This window comes from Falco peregrinus, chromosome Z (assembly GCF_023634155.1).
Source record: "Falco peregrinus isolate bFalPer1 chromosome Z, bFalPer1.pri, whole genome shotgun sequence".
NCBI lineage: Eukaryota > Metazoa > Chordata > Aves > Falconiformes > Falconidae > Falco > Falco peregrinus.
Genome location: NC_073739.1, coordinates 41582937 through 41605097, shown reverse-complemented (window position 1 = coordinate 41605097; position 22161 = coordinate 41582937). Strand labels below are relative to the sequence as shown.

Sequence of the window (22161 nt, the reverse complement as noted above, 5' to 3'; positions counted from 1 at the left end):
GACATGCTGGGTCCCCAAAGCTCAGTCTGCTTCTCTGCTATAATTAAATCAAATTAACAAAAATACGCTATGTTCTAGAACACACCAATGAGCCTCAAAACAACCAATGAAACAACTAGAATTTCCAAAAAGTAGCCAAGATATTGCACAAAGGGTAATTCCAGTTAAGTCCTAACAGTTACGACTGCAGTCGTGTTTTTGTTTCATTGCATGCAGACCCTACCAAACCTGTCAGCTTAACAACTATAATTCTTACTACAAGATCAGTACTACATTTGGTCTAATCTTTTCCATTTGGAACTGGGGGGGAAACATTGGCAAATGGGTTTAAAATAATTAAAAAAAAATAAAGTGTTTAATTCATCACTTACAATGTTAAAGTGCACTGCCAGAGGGAAATAATTTACTTATTGCTTTATTTTTCTTAAGTGAAATATGTTTCAGACATGGTTCAAAATGAACTCATGGAAACTGAGCCTGTGTGTAATGAAATACTGGAGGCACATTTTAAAATATTAACATTTGCTTGGTCATTTTAAGTACAACCAGTAAAAACAAAAAGAAATCGAGAAACCCTCAAAATCATTTGCAAAAAATAAAAGCAGTGTTTCTGTGTGCTTAGACTTGAATGTTTAAACTTGTCTGCTTATCCTCTAAAGCATTAAAATTGTGGGTTTGTAGAAAGTAGTACCAGTAACATACAAAATATAAAGGAAGTAACTACAATCTTATTCATTGATATATTCTAACATTAGAGGGAATTAGAGCTGTGAAAAACTATTCTCATCTATACTTTATTAATGATTTTTTTTACTCTTTATTTTCTGTAGGTACCTTCTATCTCTATTGGTAAGCAATTAATCTCTGATGGTAAGTAATGAGCAGCGAATCATGTAAGCCAAGGAAAGTACAAGCAGGACTTTCTTTCCAGATGTCATTTTCATAAATGAAAATGAAAAATGACAGGAATGGAAGTCTGGGCATATAAAGCAAGGGATTGTGTGACTTATCTTCTGACCATGACTGCCTCTGAAGGGGAACAGCAATCAACTTTATACATTTTACTCAAGAGGGCTCCTTGTACATTTCATTTCCAGCACTCAAGTGAACAGAGACCTGATAAATAGATACCTCAGCTGATAGGTATTTTTAATATCTTGTCTAGAACAGTACAGAAACACTAAAACTTCAGCACTTTAGATACAAGGCTTGAATCAAAGGACAAATTGACAACATATTTCACAGTTTTGGCATACAGGTTTTAAGAGGTGTTAATAGAAACCTGTTTTTTAAAGCACCAAGAAATAGAAAAAATTAAAATCTATTTCCTGTTCATTACAAAAAGAGGGGTTTCTGCTGCACAAAGAAGCCAAATCCTTGGGGGTGTGGGCGTGTGCAAAGTAAGAAAACCCTACCAAGCAAACTTTTCCTCCAAAGAGCAGTGAGGTCTCACACAGATAGGGAGCCCCACCCCGCCCTGGTTCAGCTGTAAGAGTACTTAGAAATACCAGCCATGGGCATCTCTGTATTTCATCATCATCGGACTGGGAAGTGGGAACAGGAAAGCTCAAGAGTTTTGCTCAGCCTTGTTAGAGTTATCACTAGGAGCTGGTACTCATCATATCCACGTAAGGTAGTTGTAGCCTTCTAACAAAATGTTCTGGAGTGCCTCTCACACCCCCAAGATGACAAGAAAAATTACGATTATGAAATATGAGAGAACTGCAGCCTCTTGAGGGCAGTGTCCATCTTCTTTTCACTATACCAGGGAAATAGAGCATAACCTTGAAAACTCGTTCAGTGGTCATACAAAAATACTGCTTAAGCAGAACCCAAACCCACCCAAGAAAAAAACCCAACTATGAAAGGCCAAGGGAAAATCCATGCTGAACCATACTTTTCTTCAGCTGTTAAAATCTGAATATTCCTCATCTTTTTACATTTGTTTTTTTTTGTTTGTTGAGGAGAGTTCTCATCAATACCTATCTACTACACTATCGTCCAGTACTTCCTGAGACAGTACAAAGTGGATTGCAATAGAATTAATTAAAAAGGACTATTATGTTAAGATTTATTTTAAGTAACACACAGAATAGAGGAACACGGTATCTCCATTATCCCATAAAAGAGCTGCTGTTTAACTATAACCTCTTCTACAGTACGTGTTTCAGTTCCGAATACAAGCCAGTCCCTTAAGTTAAATAACATGAGACTTTCCCCATCACTGACAAACATTACAGGTTTTCAACTTTCTGCTGAGACATGCGGTGGGTGCTACCAAAGACAGGAAACTTGGATACCAGGGATATCAGGCCTAATTGTCATATGGGCATATTTGTTGGGCAGCAGAATAAAACTGCTCTGCTCTAAGACAGACTTCTCCAAGTAATTGAGGAAAAGTCTGATGGCCTAAGGTATACAGCAGAACTCTGCTCCTGAGCCTCCGGAAATAAAGTCGGACCATCTGTCAATTCCACCTATGGCAGTATTAACCCCTTCAGCAAAGAATGAAAGAAGATAATGTGCAAACATAAATGATTACAAGGCAAGGCACTTTTATTGGTAATAGTGGAAGTACTGTGAACAAAATCATAGCTTCTTCCTTATGCAAAAATAATGTAGGTATATAGTTTCTATAGGACACAACACAACTTCCAAAATAAAAAGGATATTTTAAATAAAAATTAAAATTATCAGGCCAGCGATTTCCTATTGTCATGCACAGAGATGGGTCACTCCTGTCTCAGAAGAACATTAAAGTATCATTTTAAAAATATAAATCTACTTACATTATTCTAGATTTACTAGAGGAACATTTTGCCAGGCTAAGTATTAAGTACTTAAATATTTTTCAGTGCTTTTAATTAGAGATAACTGCTTAGGTAATTTTGTTTAAAAAAATCTGTTTGATAATGCATCAGCAGGTATAGACAAATCGGCAGCTCTACATAAAGCTGCTGTGATTACACATAAAGTTTAAGAAAATTCACACTTGAAAAAGATGACAGTGTGATGTTAGGTCAATATTCCAGTAGTGACAGACAGCAGTACAGTTTGCACTTTTCTCTGAAAAATATTCCTCATTAAGTGTCTGATTCCAATCCCGCTTTTTAAATACCAAACATTTCCACTGAATTCAAAGAAATAAATCTCTGTATAGACAATTTAATTATTGAATCACTTTTAAGATCTGGTCAGAACATACAGAGAGTCAGGTACAAACACAAAACTTATTTCAGTCTGAATACCTCATTTTAAAGAGAAGTTGTTGGAATTTACACATTTAGTTTTTCCATCACAGATTCTCACAGTGCTGTTAAAAGAATAATGAGAGCAAGATATCTATTTTCTCACTTTAGGCTACACATTTTACTATTTTAGTGTTATTAAAGTAGACTTACATTTAATAAACTTAAGGAACAAAGCCATCAGACATTAGGAAAATCTATATAGTTTTAAACAGGCTTCTCCAATAAAGTTAGATATATCTTATGTCAATGTTCCTTATCTGATAAAAATTGTAACTGTAACATATATAGAATCTGATACCTTTTTTTCCACTGCATTAATTTCTTTAGTGCAGAAGCATTTGGTTATTGACACTCACCATCTGTAGCTGTGTAACACCCACATGTCATTATTAGGGGAAAATATTTATTTATTTTGTTCTATATACAAATTCCGTTTCAAAGCATTGAATTAAGTTATTCAATGATTTCTCTCCAACTTTGTCTTGCAGTACAATCACTTCTGTGATTTTCATGAACTCGTCTTTTGGGATCGAGGCTGAACCTTCCTGTTTTTTGAACCTCCAGTACCAGCTACCCTCCTCACATAACAGGATTATAAACATTTCCATGTACAGTCTCAATAGTATTAACCGTAGTATAAGCCTCATTATTTTTCATCTATGCTCCTATGCGCCAAGCCAACTATATGGAGTGTTTGCAGTAGTAAGTCTTTTATTAGTACTTTCAGGAAAAAAACCCAAACAACACCTGCTAGTAGAAAACAGTTTCCATGCCCCTCACTCCCAGCAACAAAATACAAATCAAGTCAGAGGCAGTTTTCTCCCTGCCCCCAGCATGGTAGTACTTTACATGCAATTCATGTTAGTACATAATAGTTCTTCTAGAGCTAGCTGGATTAGTGACGTATTTTAGCTGGAGAAGGAAGTTCAAAATAGGCATATCTATTCATATCCCTCTCTCCAGGATTTGCTTTATTTCAAAACAGCAAACAACTCACTTTCCCATTTGTTCCTTTTTTCATCTAGTGTTACTCAAGTTTGTTATTAAACACAAAGCACTAACAACCTTCATTCACTGGAGGCACTTTCACACCCATCATAAGCAATGTGCTTTGTAAGTCAAAAACGGAAGAACCATTAAATCCGAAAGATTATGTTTATGCTTGTACATACTTTCAAAGAAGCCGATAAACTTGTGTCCAGACTACAGAGATCCTATTCCAGAATCAGGACCATAACCATTACCTTCACTGTAAAGTTTAGCTTCACTGAAACAGGAAAATCTCTCTCAATAAAAGATTGTGCGGATCTATTGGAAGTTTCAGAAATATTCAAAAGCAGTAATCCTGTTCTTAGTTTAAGGTAATATCTAGAACTAACATTTAATCCAGACAACAGTTATCTAATTCTTTACCACAATTGTACCTAATTGTCTGCAGTTTGCAGAGCAGTTAAAACTTTAACCTGAGTGGTAAAGCACAGCAAATTGCTTCTGCCCCAACTACCATGGAAAGAAGGTCAAGAACTATAGTTACTTTATTTCCTTCCCTCAAGTATCTTTAGAACTGGATTTTTTGTGCATCTGTTCACACAAAGTGCTATGTTAGAAGGCTGGCTGGTGCATGACTCCTCGCCCTTTTTTTGTCTCATCCTGACATTCTAATGTGTCTTTAGCTCTCTGGCAGATGCTATGGGGACTGAACTTTGCCCTGCTCCCTCCTCGTGGGAACCTGAACTCCATCATCTGATGGTCACTGCAACCACGACTGCCTTCAATGTTCACATCCAACTAGCACATCCTTATATGTGAGTTCCAGATCCAGCAGAGCATCTCTCCTTGTTGGCTCTTGTATCATGTGGGTCCAGAAGCTGTCATCAGTGCTCTCCAGGAAGCTCCTGGATTGCTTATTGTCGTGGTTTAACCCTAGCTGGTAACTTAAGTACCACACAGCCACTTGCTCACTCCTCACTCACCCAGAGGGATGGGGAGGAGAATCAGAAAGGAAAGTAAAATTCCAAGCCCTGGTCAACCCCCTCAATTTATATACCAAGCATGACGTCCCACAGTATGGAATACCCCTTTGGCTAGTTCAGGTCAGCTGCCCTGGCTGTGTCCCCTCCCAGTTTACCTAGCACCCCTCCAGCCCTCTGGCTGGCAAGGCCTGAAAAAACAAAGTCCCTAACTTAGTATGAACATTATCCAGCAACAACTAAAAACATCAGCGTGCCATCAACATTGTTTTCACACCAAATCCAAAACATATCTCTGCACGAGCTACTAAAAGGAAAATTAACTCTATCCCAGCTGAAACCAGGCCACTTATGCCCTGCTGTGTTGTTCCTCCAGCAGATACTGGGGTGGTTGAAGATCCCCACGAGAACCAGGACTTGCAAACTTGAGGCTGCTTTTAGCTGTCTGTAGAAGGCCACATCCATTTGTTCCTCTTGGTCAGGCAGCCTGCAGGAGACACCCACCACCCATGTCACACTGAGCGATCTGCTCTTTAATCCTCACCCATGAGCTCTCAGCTGGCTCATTATTCATACCCAAGCAGACTGCCATGCATTCCAGCTGCTGTCTCACATAAGGGGCAACCTCCCCTCTTGTCTTCCCAGCCTGTCCTTACTTAGAGAGCCTGTAGCTCTCCACTGCACCATTCTAGTTCTTGGCATCTCATCATGTCTCCATGATCGCAAAAAGATCATAGCCCTGCAACTGCACACAGATCTTTAACTCCTCATATTTAGCCCCTGTGCTGCACACATGACTGTGGAGGCACTTCAAAGAGGCACCCCAGCATGTTTACTTCCCAGAAAGGGTCTCCAGGCTTTTTCCATGTGGTCCCTCATAGGCACTTCCTTCTTACATGCAAGTATTTGAGAGAACGCTGTAAGGCAATGCTTTAACAGAAGAGAGTCTTAACTATTTAGTATTTATGAATAAATGATTTATTTTAAGTATGATACTTGGTGAAGAAGTTTGCCACAGCCCTTCTGTGTACCTCTGTGCATTAAGGCTAATTCAGCTGTTCCCACTGCTATTCTAGACAGAAGCCTGTCTATACCATTCTTAATCTCCTACTCTGCAACTTCCGCAGATGACTATTCCAGAACTTCATTTTTGCTTCCATATAGAATTTTTACATAAAGCCTAGACTGTCTTTTCCTTGTAACTTAAGGCCATTGCTCCTTGTTCCATCTGCTCTAAAGGGAACAGGCTCTTTGCACTTGACTTCTTGTATTTGAAAGCAGCTGTCACTTTGGTTCCTCCTCTTCTTCTCCCAGTTTCCTTTTTTATTTTGATAAAGGCCTTGTGAGGAAAACTGTAATCACAACAATTTTATTTGCTGTAGTAAGACTTCCTCTACCATAAAGACGGAATTCCATCTGGTGATTTCTTTCAAGAGCTTTACAGTGTAAAACATCGCCCCTTGCTCACCAGTTTTATTTGAAGGAATGTATCTGAGGTGCTCTGTAGAACTTTTTTCAAGCATCTACACACTTCCTTAGCAGTTAACAAGTTCCATTTCTCAAGTTTTAGCCTCTGTTGTCAACACTTACATTTCATCCCAAAGAACAACTGAAATGTCTGAGACAGTAAACTCCACAAATATTTAAGAATAATCCTAAACAGATTACCTTCAAACAATACAGATCCAGAATCCCTGGCAATACATATAAAACTATACATAAGCAATTAATTTTTTTCCCTTAGGTTGATCCCTGTCCATGAGACAAAACCCACTGAATCTGTTTTCCTAATCCAAAACCTCATGACAAGACATCTGCTTTCCACAGTTGCCTGAAGATCAATTATCTAAGCCCACAGCATAACAGCAGAGGAAGCAGATTTTCTGTGCTAATCTCCTATAGTATTGCTCATTAAACTACTATGCCACACAAAAGCAAGAGACTTTTTAGAGCAAAGAGATAATTATTCTAACGGCCAACTTCTCAAAACAATGCAAGGAATGAAAGAAAAAAATAAGAGAGTTCAAAACCATTCACAGTTTACCCCTGTCCCCTGCCCCTCACCCTCCACTTTGTTGGGGCTTTTTAACACGTTATAAAGATAGTGGAATATGGTTCTACCCTTGCAAAACCAAGGACATGGACATTTTATTTGCATTTTCAAACTATATCTTACAAGGCTGACAGTAAAGCAAACAACCTCCAATGAAACTTTAGAGTGATACACTAAACAGTAATATTATAAATGCTGAGTGCTGCTCTCTGCTGCTACCATTGCTTTGGTATCAATGTTACATTAGTACAGTAAACATCACCAAGGCATTCTTAGTGATTAAAATGCTGTGTTTCAGCTGCCCAGGAGACATCATGCTAATGCTGTTCTAATAGCTGTAGAGCACCTTCTTCTTTTTTCAGCATCTGCCACATGACACTCTCTCTCCCAGTGAGCCTACCCATGCTTCAGTGAGGCTTACATGCTGGTGGGGGTGGGTTATTCCAAAGCTGCCTTCTGATCCTATCTCTTCCAGGAATCACTAACTCAGCCTTAGCCAAGCACAAAACTTGATCCAACAGTAAAAATCTGGCCATTACAAGCATGCTAAGGCTGTACCAGTGAGCAAGTGATACTGAGGGATACAACCATCACTGGAGCGGTAGATACCTACCCATCACACCTACTCTTTATATACTTTCAACTACCTCTTTAAGACACTCTCCTATTGTTACTCCTATTGTTCTTACCACCTTTTAGCCTATACTTCAACTTCCGTTACTACCTGTAGATGTTAAGCTTGAACAGAAGCTCCAGCTTTTCTCAGTACTTCACATTCTGGTAACACTTATGTGTTTAAATGCTGGAACTAAAATAAACATCATCTCCCCCTTCCATAGGGTACCACAGATGTCCTCCCATATCTCTGCTAGCTTTGCATGGTCTATAGACAAATTGCTCATTAGTCTAGCATTTAATGATAAAGTCTTAGTCTCAAGCACCTTCTTCTTTCAGTTCCACAAAACCAATAATAAATTTCATCTCTCCTCTCAAATTTCTACAGTATTGCTTTAGCTAAGTTGGAGCTACAGCCAAGGCCACTATAAAAACATTTCTGGTTCTAAGTATGCCAAGTGGTAACATATTACAGTTGTAAATCTTTTCAAATTCAAAGCTTTTCTGAAGTCTGGAACTCCGCGTTATTTAACCTCTAACCAGATTTTCAGAAAGAGATGCTTGTACATCTGAAATAGCTTACTTGTTGTGCATCCCCTATTACCATGTACATGTCGCTACTTGAGTTATGAATTACATGAATGGAAATATGCAATAGTATGCATACTTTGGCAGGCCTGTCTAAAGCTTAAAGAATTGGCAACTTAATAAGCTAGCTATGAAAAAGACATAATACATTTCTTTGTTGACCCAAACATTATTTCACAGGTTTTAAATTCTTTAAATGTTGTTTTGTATCTCTACCAGAGGGGAAAAAAAAAAGTTTGGAAGAAATAAACATCAAAGTTCTTACAGTGCTTTAACTCACATACTTCAAGTTGGTCTAAGTAAATTTTTAATGCTGTAGCCAGTAATAGAAAAAAAGAAAAAAAATGCTCTCAGACAATTGAGACCTAAGACCTACTGCGTTTTACTGCATGTAGTAACTCCCCAATGACACTAAAATTGTCAGTGTTTACCCCAGCAACAAATGTGACATACAGTCTGTGTTTACTGTTTTCTTTCAAAATGTGAAGCAATTGAATTAACACAATAAGTATCCAATATATTCAGATTATTGTTACACTAATGGGTCACAACACATCAACATTCTCTTTGATGAGTGGAAGAATATTTTTGAGAGAATCTTTATGTCACTTGAGAACTGCAATTTTTCCTGAACAGGAAAAAAGAAAAAAAGTAAATATAATAAACGTGTACTACCTTGTCACTTTACAGCTTGACTCAATCAGTTCATTTTCAATATCCAACAGACTAGAAGGCAGGTTGTATTCCAAAGGTGAGGCCATTCTTTTTAAACGCAGTAAGCCAACACAGAACTTTGCTCCCATCTCCTCCAGTTCTCTTGTCCCTATCTGCAATCCCTAATTTAAAAATAAGATTTAAAAATATAAAATAGGTACATGCAAATGGACCCAGACATACTGCAGGATTACTGTTTAAAATACATTTTGTTATTTTATTTAATAGACTTGCTTGCTCTAAAGACAGAACAAATAAGACCTGTAAACACTTAAGAGTATCAGAGAAAACTCAGCGAATATCTACACCATTCCTCTAAGGCTGAACAGACACTTCTGGACACTTCCACATTTCTTTGGAGGTTAATAGTCTACACTTCTGGCACATCCATATTAACAGGATTTTACCCAGTGGCATTAGAAAAGAGGCAGGTATCGTGTCCAAGTTTGTAAGTAAAAATTATGTTTAAAACCTGAGAAAAATATATAAGTAGTAATTTCAAATACAAGATTCTTCAGCAGAAGTTCCATCAGAATGAAAAAATTTAGCAAATTCATATCGTAGCTATGATCAAGTTCATTGCCATGTTCTGACACATAAATAAGACTATTTAAGGCAAGTTACTCCTTGATACAAACATCTCTTCCTCTCCTATAAGTTAGAGGATACATGTGTTAATTCTGAAAGCATTTATTCACACATTTAGTAATTTAAAACAACAAAGTATCAAAACCCATAGTTGTTTTCTAACTTGAATGATATACCAAGGCATTTTCCTCTGCAAAGAGTTTTTAGGAGGTATAACTTACGTAAACTCAGAGAATATGATGCTTGTGATAAAGCCTCCTGTCAGATAATTCTACACTTTTAATTTAGCTAGCAGTGCAGTACGTAAGGACAGAACCTCCGGTCTTAACTACTTTATGACAAGAGAATGATATTCTAGAGTGATCCTCAACAATTACGGAATTTACTAGTACTGACAGTATATACACTGACAAATTCAATGTCACAACACAACTCAACCTCCTCCTTTACAACTTCTGTATCTCAGGAAAATTTAAAAGGATTTTAGTTTGGATCTTCTAAGTCTCTTAAGGTAAAGAAGAGTTAAAAAGGAGCTTTGACAAAAGAAGCAGGGAAGCAGAAGAACCAGGAACTGGTGGTGAACTAAGTCATCAAGTAGGAAAATACATGAAGCAAAAAGAACGGAGTAGGAGTTTTTTTTACTAAACACTAAAAAACATACACATAAGCTTTGCATATGTTGTCACACTGATGTATTTTAAAATGGAAATTTAAAAGAAAGTGTTCTGTTGCTCCAGAAATGATACAGTCCGCGTATTCTTCATGTACTTTGTTTTTAACATATACACACGTAATAAATGGAAAGTTTGATTTTATTTTTCTTGCAAGTTCTTTTTTTCCTCAGTAGTCTTCGTAAAGAAGGTGTTTTTTAGTAACAAGAAAGCTAAAGCTGCATCCACTAATCTAAACAGTGCCATCCTCCAGTCAAATGGTACAGCAACCTGTCAGCAGTGAGCAAGAGTTGGATATTTGAGTATTATTGTTAATAGTAATACTACTTACCTCTTTTATAATGCTTTTGTGCTGTAGGTTTCAAAGCACTTTATTAATAAAGGAAGAATTATCCTCACTTTACTGATGGAGAAATGGAGGCAGAGAGGGTTGAAGCGATTTGCACAGTGTCTCTCAGCATGTCACTGACCCCGCTGGGAACAGAAATCAGTTCTCCTCACTCCCAGTGCAGTACCTTATCCACAGAGGCCAATTTTTTGTTTTTGTTTTGTATTTATTTGCACGTCAATAACTTTCGAAGACCCCAATCATAGCTGGGGCTCCACTACGCTAATCACAGGAAGACAGTCCCTGCCCCAAAAAGATTAAAATAACATTAAGGACAAGAGGCAACAAGTATGCAGAAAAGGAAGGACAAGGGTAACAGTAATCTCACTGTTACACAGATTACTAACGTGCACAACTTGATGGTTCAGAAAATTTTCCAATCATTGTCTATATCTGTTGCTGAAGAAGTTACCGTTAGTTCACAGACTCCTTATGGACAGTGTAATAGGAGTGGTTTTCAGTCAAAAAAGGACAAAAGTACAGTATGAAAGAAAGTGCAAAGACAATTGTTAGAAAGATAAATAGCGTGTGCATGTTCCGTGTCTGCTATTTTCAGCACAGCAGAAAGAAGACATAACTAGAAAGACCTAAATGGATCAGATTGGAGGTAGGTAACTGTGAAATGCCTGGATGATAAAATTTGAACTTATTACACTGAAGGGCCTACATACTTGCTGTAAAAGCCTATGCCAAAATCTAAATTTGTTTCTGTTATTTCTTTAAATCATAATGCAATACCACACAGCTGGCACATAACAGATTTCTTTACCTATTGTTATTCTTCCATCAGCCAAATCTCTTAATTTCCATGAAACAAGAGACGCAAAGTCTGTTTCAGGAAATAATAATAATAAATAGTTGCCCTAAGGAACCTGAGGTGAAGTTCATTTTCACCGAAGCCTTAATTACACTCCTCTTCTTGATCTCCTAATCACCTTCAGCTGTTGCTCTAGTACTTTTAGCTGTGGCCTGTTAAAGTTCCTTAAGTGTCAGAAACATAGCTTTTAAGCACTGAAAGTAGCTGGTTTTGGTTTTATTTTCTTTTTAAAACCATGCACTGAATTTCATTCCTTTTTCTTTTACATTTTATACAACTGTCTTTCTGCTAGACAGTAACATTTTAGATGGTTGGTTGAAGTCTTCTTTACTAAGCATGTCACAAAAATACCTTCACATGAACACAGAGTTTCAGTGATGAACTTTGTTACCTGAAAGCAAAGGTGCAAAACAAAAGCACAATGGACTGTGACCTTAAGTTGAGAAGAATATTACTGTAACATGTACTTAATAAATTGAAAACAGCCATACTAAGATTTGGAGAAGTCAGTTGGACAGTAGGACATCATCTTGTTCTTCTGCTTTCTTATTCAGCAGAGGCTACAAAGATGCGATCATTTTTCAGAACTCAAAATCTAGAGACGGACTGACAAAGTTCATTGACTGAATCTTCATCTCCTAAAGTCTTCTCTTTATGTGCATCATTAAATTGACAGATAACAAAATCTTCTTTATTAACTTTAAAAAAAAAAAAAAAGTAGTAATACTCCCAAACATATTAATCTCCAATCATGAAAGGGAGTGATTTCAGTTTTCAGGTGGTTTGAATTATTGAAGAAATTGTGCTTTTGTTTGGCATCTTAATTATGCTCCAGAGTAGATCTTGGAGCATCCTTTCACCTGAACATTTGCTTTTCGGTATCTTGAATTGCAGATGGCTGAGCAGTATTTGCAGCACTAATTCTTAACACGCTAGGAAGACTCACTCATGCAGGTAGTTAAAACGAGATTGCTTCCAGAGATAACTCTGTCACTAGGGATCCTAAATTCAGGTAAGAATTACTAATCTCAGTTCTGGCTAGAAATAGTCTAGCAGAACCAAAAATTGAAGTTCTGGTATTATCCAGCTTTGGCAAAGACCGAGCACTTCTTCCACAAAGAACAGAATTGTTGAGTAATGCTTTGTGCTTTAAAACAAAATTCAGCGATGATGCCAAACAAGAAGACTGGAAAAGTGCTTCAGACCACAGTACACAGTCCAGTTCCTCAGATCTGAACTGTCATGTCCATTGGGATCGGAATAGGAAGGGAGGAAACTTCTACAGTTTAACTCCTCTCTGTGGATTGTATTTTGAAATAACATATTATGAAATATGTCATCTAACTCATACCGCAAGTTTATTCAGAGTTGCTGGTCCCACGCCCTCCAGACAAAAAAAAAAAAAAAAAAAAAAAAACCTAAGCCTTTTCATCTCTTTGACCTTTTCATTGGAGAGATGTTGCTCTTTGTCTACTCATCTTAGACTTTTAGATACCCTTTCTTAGGAAGTCTAAGCATTACTGTTTTGAAGAAAAAATGAAGAATCTTCCTGTACATTCAGAGGATGCTTAAGACCTCACAAATTGTTTTATTCCAAATAAAATGAATGACAAAACAATTTGATCTCATTAGCTAGTTTATATTACACAGAAGAATGTTCTTATCTTTTTGAATAAGAACCTTTCCACAGAATTTAGACTTTTTTTTCCTCCCTCACTGAAGAAGGGCTTTGCAGGTTAAGCATCTTGCAAGTTTATCCACAAAGTATCTTCAATTCACCTTTCTTAAGAACTTTCTGCAGCAACACTGCTAAATCCATCAAGGTTCATGTATAAGAATATCCTAGAAGCTTCAAAATAAGCAAGCTGGATGAGGTTTTTTTTAAAGCTCCATAATGACGTAATCTGAGAAATAATGGAATATTCTGACAATAGTGGGAATGCTTCTGTTAACTGACAAAATTAACTTAGTCATTTAGTAGTTACAGACCTCCTCAAATTCCTGCCAAAATATGTTTTTCTTCTAAGGAGATAAGCACTGGTGTTGGAGCATATATTAATATATTAAATATACCATGTTTCAATTTTTTGTTTTGTTCCTGCTCTGTCCTCCCTCCTCTTTTTGTCAAGAGCACCTTTTTAAAGTTTGTGGTTATTTTCTTGATTAGCATTCCTTAATTCTGTTTTCAAGCAGAGGAAAACTGTCACTTCTTCCATGAACGTTCATTCCAAAAAACTTGCTTCAATTTGTAGCTAAATTTAACCCAGTAACAAAGGCTTAAGATTAGATATTAGGGCAGTGGTTCTCCTGGTTTTCTGCCTAAGAAAATTTCCTCTTAAGTAAGTTTTCTACTAGTGAGAAACCACAAACAGGGTCATGTTTTGTTTTCAAATATCCAGCCCTGTTAATGCTTTTGAATGAGACAAATTGAAAATAATTTTTAAGTCACAAAGTCAAACAACTATGATGAGTTCAGAGATGTGTAATTTGTAGTTCTGGTAGCCTGATATTAAAGCATTTTGATTTATAAGCCTGTTTCTGCAGCTACACAAGAAAATTCTGTAAGGGACACTACTAAATGTCTGCTGAAGAACCATGAACTGCCATGATAGTCTGAAGTTGCCATGTGAAAAGGAATCTTTTATTCTAGTATTGGGGTTTATTACTACCCAATTTTAATCTACTGGAAAGAACAGTTATGATTTTTTTAGTTACATGCATACATATAGTGTTACAAGCAGTATTTAATATTAATCTTGTTAAAACAGCCAATAAGCACAACATACTATATGGGTGTGAGAAGGGGGGGTGTAAAGTGACAGATGAAGACTTATGTAACCTGTAATATTGTAAATTATGTCATTCCACTCTAATATTTGCGTACACAGATCTTAGAAGAATTTTAGGTGTTTAAAGCAAGCAAGCAGGGTTATAGAACCCGATACTGACGCAAATGAGAGAAATTACCAAGCAAGAACAGTTTAACTGATATATTTTCTTACCTTATATTTGCCCTGGTCACATCCACATAACGTGCTTTCCATTGTGTAGCTCCTTTGTACTCCTATCTCTCTCCACACAACAACTCGCGCGGTTGATTCCTTGGACTTTTCTACTACAAAGCTGCAGCTGCCCATGCAGAATGCTGGGGCAGTTTGACTCAGAATCTTGGGAAGTGCCTGCAGGACAGAATTTGGAAAAATACAGTGATTCTTTTATTTCATTTATGGAACTGGGGGGAGGGGAATATGCAATCACAAGCAAATTTTGCTGTGATTTGAATTAAAAGAGAAAAAATGAAAACATTCCTCCACCTTGAGTTTTCAAAACCCCATGTTTTCAAGTGACAACAGGCCTGCAATTTCCCCCTTATTAAAGTCCTCTTCGATTCAATCACTAAAATTAAGTGTTAATCATGTTGGTAACATTAGGATACAGAATTCTTCAGGTAATCACCATGTCCTCCTAATTCACCGAAGTAACTTTGCTCAAGTTAAATGTAATACATACCTCATACAATTAATTTAATTCAATTTCTTACTTAGGACTGCAAATGGGATTGTTGAAACAGTCTTAACACATGCAGTATTTTATTAATACATAAAGTTCATTCATGTTCTGCAAAGCACTAAATACATATTGATTCATGTTCCTGAAGTTGGAAGTTCAATGTAAGTGTTTAAATGACAGCTTTGGAAACAGACAAGAAAACAGTTATGCAAATGTATGTATTTCACTAATGCTAAATGACTACCTTCTTTCCAGCTTTTATTTGTATCAGTTAAGCCAAAACACATGACCAATTTGAATTTACTGTGTCCATTGTAAATATACCATTATTAGTGTAAGCTTGCCCAAACATTCGGTCTGGCTTTTTGAAGCTAAAAGTTTTTGGTTTTTTCCTACAACTCTTATTGACTATTGTCTTTTATGCACTATAGTAGTGCACGCTGAAGTGGCAAAGCCCCGTATAAATGTGTTGAGCAGCAGATGTGAATGGAATCAGACTCAGCATCCAAGAAATCACACAAGAAAATGAAGGAGCCATAGAATTCTTTTTAAAAGTGATGGAGATTTGAGGGGGGGGAAAATCGGAAAGTATCTGTACTCATTTACATTCACGGATGCATAACAAGCATTTTAACGTGCATTCACACTCTTTTAAAGACTAAATATGCATCTCAAAAAAAATTACGGGGTTTGTAGGCATTAGGCTGGACAGATTCGCAGTTGCCACAAGGCGGCAGTGGAGTTACACAGAAGAAACAGGTAACGCGTTAAATCTTTCACAATTTTTGAAAGCTTAAGTCAATGTAGTGGATATTGTTTGTGCACGTTTGTTATGTATATGTATTAGGGGCACATGCCTTAAGTACTCCTCTTTATAAAAGGAACCTTGCCTATTTCCATACACAAAAATTAGTATTTCTCAGAGCAATTCAGTATTTTTATTTCCCTGTCTGCTAGAATATTATTTACCATGCTTAAATCACTTTTTTTTTTTTAATCCAGTAATTACAAATGCACAGAAGCATATCTGCCATGTTACTTATTACCATGGTAATGTTGAACACAAAAACGCATGTATTGGTACAAAGACAAAAAAAAAACCCAAAAAACCACTCTACTTTGGCTGTATTAGTGTATGTTTTAAACTCTCAGAACGAAAAAGAGACCGTTCTAATCAAGTCTGCTTATGCTATAAATTCACTGTGTGCACAGAATAATATTGGGAAGTTGTGTGAAATGTATATTCCAAATTCATGCCAACTGAAAAAGGCATAAATGTCAAACTTACCCTGTAACCAGGGTCTTCCATCAGGTCACAAGAGGCACCATTAACATTTGTGTGCCACATTGTCTCTTTGATGCTGCAGCCATACATAAATACATTCTTTTTACGGGAGTGACCATGATAATCACAGTAGACCTACAATAAATCATTTGGCAAAACAAAGCCAAGACATATGGAAATAACATTTTATAAAAGTCATAGGAGAAGAAATAAAAGGTTTTATTTGCACTGTTGAAAGTTCCAAAGAACAGGAAACAACTCTTACACATTAAGACAAAAAATGTAGGATTCATTGAAGGAAGGTTTAACCTTCTACCCTAGCAAAGAAAAAAAGATTTAGATCTAAAGGTTTGCAGAAAACCTGTTCTCCAAGTTGAATTTAAGTGTGACACAGTTTAAAAAAACATATTAAAATGTTTGATTTACAGACTAGCTACATAGACAAGGTTAAAAAGATTCAGAATTACTCACACACACGTACTCACCAAAGGTAAACGTTTTATAGCAGCCAGATATTGCAGTAACCCTTTAGCATGGTATATAGTGGGATGCAGATCTGGATTTGGATTTTGCCACTGTCTATTTAAATCTTCTCCACTTAAAGAGCAACGGTGGCTATTGTGGGGGGGATTGGGGGTGGGGGGGTAGAAAAACACATGATGTAGTCTGTATTATCATACTTTTAAATAAGCCTCCCCCACCCCCCACCACCTCATGTTTTCCTTGTCACCACTGCTTCTTTGGAAGGAGTCTGGTGAGAAACAAACTTCAGTTTTCCAACATGCCAAACAATAGAAGTATTTGGGGGTGGGGGGGTTAAGTTACATTACAGAAAACCTAAAAATAAATTAGAAGTAGCTTCTTATACGAATTAAATGTAATCTTGCTTATTTGCTGTTAAAACTGAAGGCTTGCAATCCTATTCAAATGCTAGTTCAAGAATCAGGAATTTCAAATATATGGTATCTTTACAGTTTTGGTGTCTTGACTTCTGTAATATAAAGACTAATATCAGCCAGAAACCTAAGATTTGAAACATGAAGTTGCTAGAACACAAGTAGCTGTGAGAAAAACAAAAAAATTTAAAAAAAGGAATCACAACCAAAAAGAACACAAACCAAAAAACAGTAAAGATTAAAGATCATGTATTCAGTCAGCTATCAGCAAGAATTTCTAAACTTGCAGAAATTCATGAACACGAAGTCATCTTCAGTACATTTGTCTTTAGACCATGTCTGTTTGGGACACATTTCTTACTTGTCCCTGTATTAAACTTCCACTTGTATTCTGAATTATTTAATTCCAGCTGTTTTGTTATATACATGCTTTTAGGTATATAAAGACAGGATTCTACTAAAATCCATAACTGGTTAGGGTTTTATTATTTTTTTCACAAAACCTTTATCCATTACTAGGTAAGAAGGAACTGTAGATTCACCACACCAGAATTTCCATTTCATTTTAATTCCCTGTAAGCAAGTAAATATAGCCTGCTAAATGCTTACTCATTGCAGTATCAAAAGGTTCTGAAATATCCCTTAAATTTATTAAGAAAAGTGGTAGTAAGTGAAAGAATTACTCTAGTAACTTTAATTAAATCAAGATACTCTCTTACCCTTTCTCTTGCATACCTGTTAACTGTCCCCCTTTCAATAGCATTTGACAACAACTATTTCCATAACATCCTTCTAAAAACTATAATTAAAAAAAAAAATACATAAAAAGCTCTCTCAGATACAAGGACTGGTCTTGTTCATGAGAACCATGAAATTGTTTAGCTTTTTCCTAAAAGCAGCTGTGCTCTCATGTAACACTAACACCCATCCAAGACTAATTCAGAGAGACAATTAAAATGTCATGTCAAATCACACAGGAATGATTATCATCCATGAACAACTGAAAATACTTTTAATAAAACTGAAATTCATGGAACAATGCATCTGCCTTTAAAAAGGCCAAACAAAATTGAGAAGTCCTAGTAATTTTTAAGTGTTTCTTTTTTCCATGTTAAGTATTGCATTTCTGTGTTTCTGGGATTAGTTTAGATTTTAAGATTTTTGGTAAATAACAGATGCAAAGACTTAGTACTAAAGGTTACATATTTGTGAGTAAACTTATGCTTACTTTCCATTTATGACACCATCTGGATTGAGCATGGGAATAATTTTGAAAATATAAGATTCTCGTAAACATTGGGCACTTGGATTATTGCTCATTAGGTATTCCAGCGTTCCCTTCATAACCCAGCTTGCATTAGTCTCTCCAGGATGTACACGAGCAGATAGGAAAACATAAGGACGATTCCCTAAAAGAAGTATGCATAGAAGTTGCAAAATATAATTCAAGCTATGTAAACAGTTTGTTAATTGAAAAAAGAAGCAATAGCCAGCTTCACTTATTACAATGGAAAATACAGTATTTGGGAGTTGAGTATTAATAATAGAGCTTGCCAGAATATTGTTATAAGGACTGCCAATTACAGAACTCTCACAATGGAGCTTTAAATTCAATCAGACAATTATACAGTCACAACTAGTTTGAGCTGGCAATTATGATACAACAACTTGGATGGCTTTTTTTCCAATAGCCAAGAAAAGTACTGGGGTGGATGAACAAAGCAGGAATGCTGTCATAACTAAAGCTTACTTCAAATCACAGTAGCTCAGATATTAGCTTTATGGAAGATTTTCTGACAAGCAAATAACTTGAGCATTTGGAGAAAAAAGTTACTCAGAAGTCAGGTATTCTATTCCAAGAACTGTAGTCTGCAAAACATAACATGCAGAAATACCTAGCAACTGATTTAAAATATATTAATATATTACTCCTATATCCAGGTATAGATATCCTTATCTGACTACCACAAATAAATACCATTAAATGCAAAACAAATCCTGAATATTGATGCTTCAATTACATGAGGTTCATTAACTGTGTTTTACATTGCTATTTTTACAATGCACAACAGTTTTAAATACAAATTTTATTTCATAAAGAGCTAGTTTTACATAATTTTCAGTTGATGAGAAAAGGAAGTCATACTTACTGAACTGACAGATATGTTCATAGTAATTGGACTCTGGCATGGCTGTAATAGTGACTACAGGACAACTGTTGCCAGCCAGGGTCTCACAGAGAACGTCTTGTCGAAAATATATCTGTTGAGGGTTGTGCATAGATTCCAGCTTCTGAAGATGCATCTTCATCCCCAAAATAATGGAAAAACACTTCAAATCTTTTGCAGTCATGTATCATAAGGGTATTCCACAGGTACTCTTTAAACTACCTTTCTTTTTGTTATTCTAAACAATGTTCCAAGTTTCCATCATAATTTTGACCATGAAATATCACTCTAGATCTCTGAGTGAATACTTCTCTTTATTATAGTCTGTCTTTCCAACCACTTCAACGAAGATGAAGGTACAGAGGGCGCATTATTTTGTACCAGTTAATATTGTAAGAGTATGTGGAAGGTAAGAACCTCTGCTTCATTAAGGTTATCTGATTATGCACCCTTTCAGTGCAGAACCGGATAACAAGTAAAGAGAGAAGTAACAAACAGGAACAGAGAGAAAAAATCCTGGTAGACAAGACATAACAGAAAAAATAGCAAAGACCAGAGTCTCCATTCTCTAACTGATGGGCCATTAATAATCTACATGCAAAGTTTTGGAGAGGGACACCTGAGGGACAAGAAGGAAGCAAGAGGAACAGGAGTATTTGTGATATTCAAAGGGGGCCTGTGGGACTATACAAAACTCATGTACCTGATCCCTAGTCTGCCCTTAGCTATCTCTATTCCATGCATGCAAGTGCTATGTGGACTACCTGCAACTAACAAGACAAGTGTGAGTGGATTTGGGGTCAGCAACTGGAATGAGCAAGGGTCTCAGCATCAGTCACTATCGAGGCCATACCTCTTGGGAGCACCCCTGTGGGCACCACAGACTTTATGTCCAAAGTGCCAGCTACTGTTGGTATCAAAATGAGCAGACTTGGTGGAGCTGCAGGCAGTGTAGGCACCCTTCTGTGCGTAGCAACAGCAACGGAAGTAAGAGGGCACTTCAGTGCCAGCTGCTGGAGCACATGAGGGTCTTGGTGTCCAACCATTGCAGCCAGAACAGTGTGTGTCCCAAAAACCATCTAGTGGGGTGATAAGGGTGAGCAAAGCAAGGAAAGATGTCTTGGTGCCAGTACCTAGGGGTATGAACATGTTACAAGCCCACGTGCCTGATACCAGCTGCTAGAAGTGGTAGGGCAAGCATATGCATCTTCCCTGAAGCTAATATGCATGGCCAAGGGGTGCATGTGCAGTTTGCTAGCAAACTTCAAGGTGGACTACCCAGCGAGTATGATCACCCAGGTCAAAGCAGGGGTATCAGGTGGGCAGAGAGTCCATGCTGGCATCTGGGAGGAACCCAAAACTGCAGAGTGCCTGTGAGACAAGCATGTGAGTGCACACATCTGTTTGCTAGTGAGCAATCAGGCTGGACTAGCCTGCAAGTTGGAGGCCTGCACAGCAGGGAAGAGACTGGGATCCAGGCACGGGTATAATAAGGATGGGCCACGCCAGATGTCCACAAATGTGCATGTGCTTGTGATTCTAGAGAGTGTGTGTGTGTGTGTACTTTTACTAGTGAACTGCAGTTCTCAGCAACTGGAGAGGAGGTAAGGGACTTTCGTGTCTGTAGTTACCTTTCACGCAAGTCCCAGTAGTATTACACACAGGTGCTGCTGAAGGCAACACCTTGTCTGTGCCAGTCTGTGTTGCCAGCCATGCTGGGAGGAGGTGGGATGTGCAAGTGTGTGCAAGTCTCTCCTTCTCTGGGATACACACTGAGACTCACTAGTGGCTTAACTTTACAAGCAAACAGGAAAGCAGTGGCCATGTCCATCAGCCTGGGACAGAGACTTCCAGGGCCCTTCACTGGACAGGAGGAACCACCAGGCCCTCAAGCTGTTGGAGGCAGCAGCTGCTTCTAACATCTCTTATCAGCTACTTCTTCCAAGAATAAGAATGGCTTAGTAAAAAGCTTCACACAAAGCAGTTACACACTGGCCACTGAATCCCCAAGTTCAGCAACAGACATTCTAGCTAGCTGTTTTGCTTAGTACTAAAAGCTTCACAGCACTTCTTTAGCCAATTCATTATTTGAAAAAGGTCTCCAATTAAATATAGTATCTTGAATGGGTCAGTTCAAGAGGTTTATGTAGAACAGCAGGATACGAGTCATTTGACTCAAAAACAAACACTTCATCCAATTTCCAATCTGTTTCCAGTCAATTATGAATTATGATACCCAGAAAATCCATTTAGCCTGCAAGTAAATATCAATTTTAATTTTCCAGGGACTGTTCTTTAGAACAACATACAGAGTTTTCCAGTCTAAACACTAATATTTTATGAAAATTCTCCATTTTAAGGAGTATTTTGAATTTTATAAAAAGAAATAAAAAGAATTCACTCATGAATGCTTGTATCTCATGTTGTCTAAAAACATAAATATTTATCTACATAATAGATCATAATCTTCTCACCTTTAAAGTTGAGTATGTATATGGATAATGGTAAGCAAAGTAGCAGACATCATCTTTATGTTGGAAAGTCACTGTGAACGTAATTGTGTAGTAAGATTTTCCTTTCTGACCTCCAGCAGCAATTGAACTTCTTGAAAAGTGATTCCTAAGAGTAAAGTGAAGGTAATAAAACA

General features: G+C 37.1%; 1 protein-coding gene across 13 annotated transcripts in view; it reads right to left on the bottom strand.

Moving 5' to 3' along the window:
- Nucleotides 1-22161, bottom strand: part of AGTPBP1 (ATP/GTP binding carboxypeptidase 1) — a 63942-nt gene that overhangs the window by 5711 nt on the left and 36070 nt on the right. For 10 of the 13 annotated variants that reach the window (XM_055790642.1, XM_055790640.1, XM_055790641.1 and 7 more), the window contains 7 exons: nucleotides 21989-22133; nucleotides 19497-19650; nucleotides 18575-18755; nucleotides 16936-17065; nucleotides 16454-16585; nucleotides 14658-14834; nucleotides 9153-9313 (listed from right to left, as the gene is read on the bottom strand). In XM_055790642.1, the coding sequence (XP_055646617.1) occupies nucleotides 9153-9313; nucleotides 14658-14834; nucleotides 16454-16585; nucleotides 16936-17065; nucleotides 18575-18755; nucleotides 19497-19650; nucleotides 21989-22133 (1080 nt within the window). The other 3 variants (XR_001227146.3, XM_055790647.1, XM_027791331.2) reach the window with 3 other exon arrangements.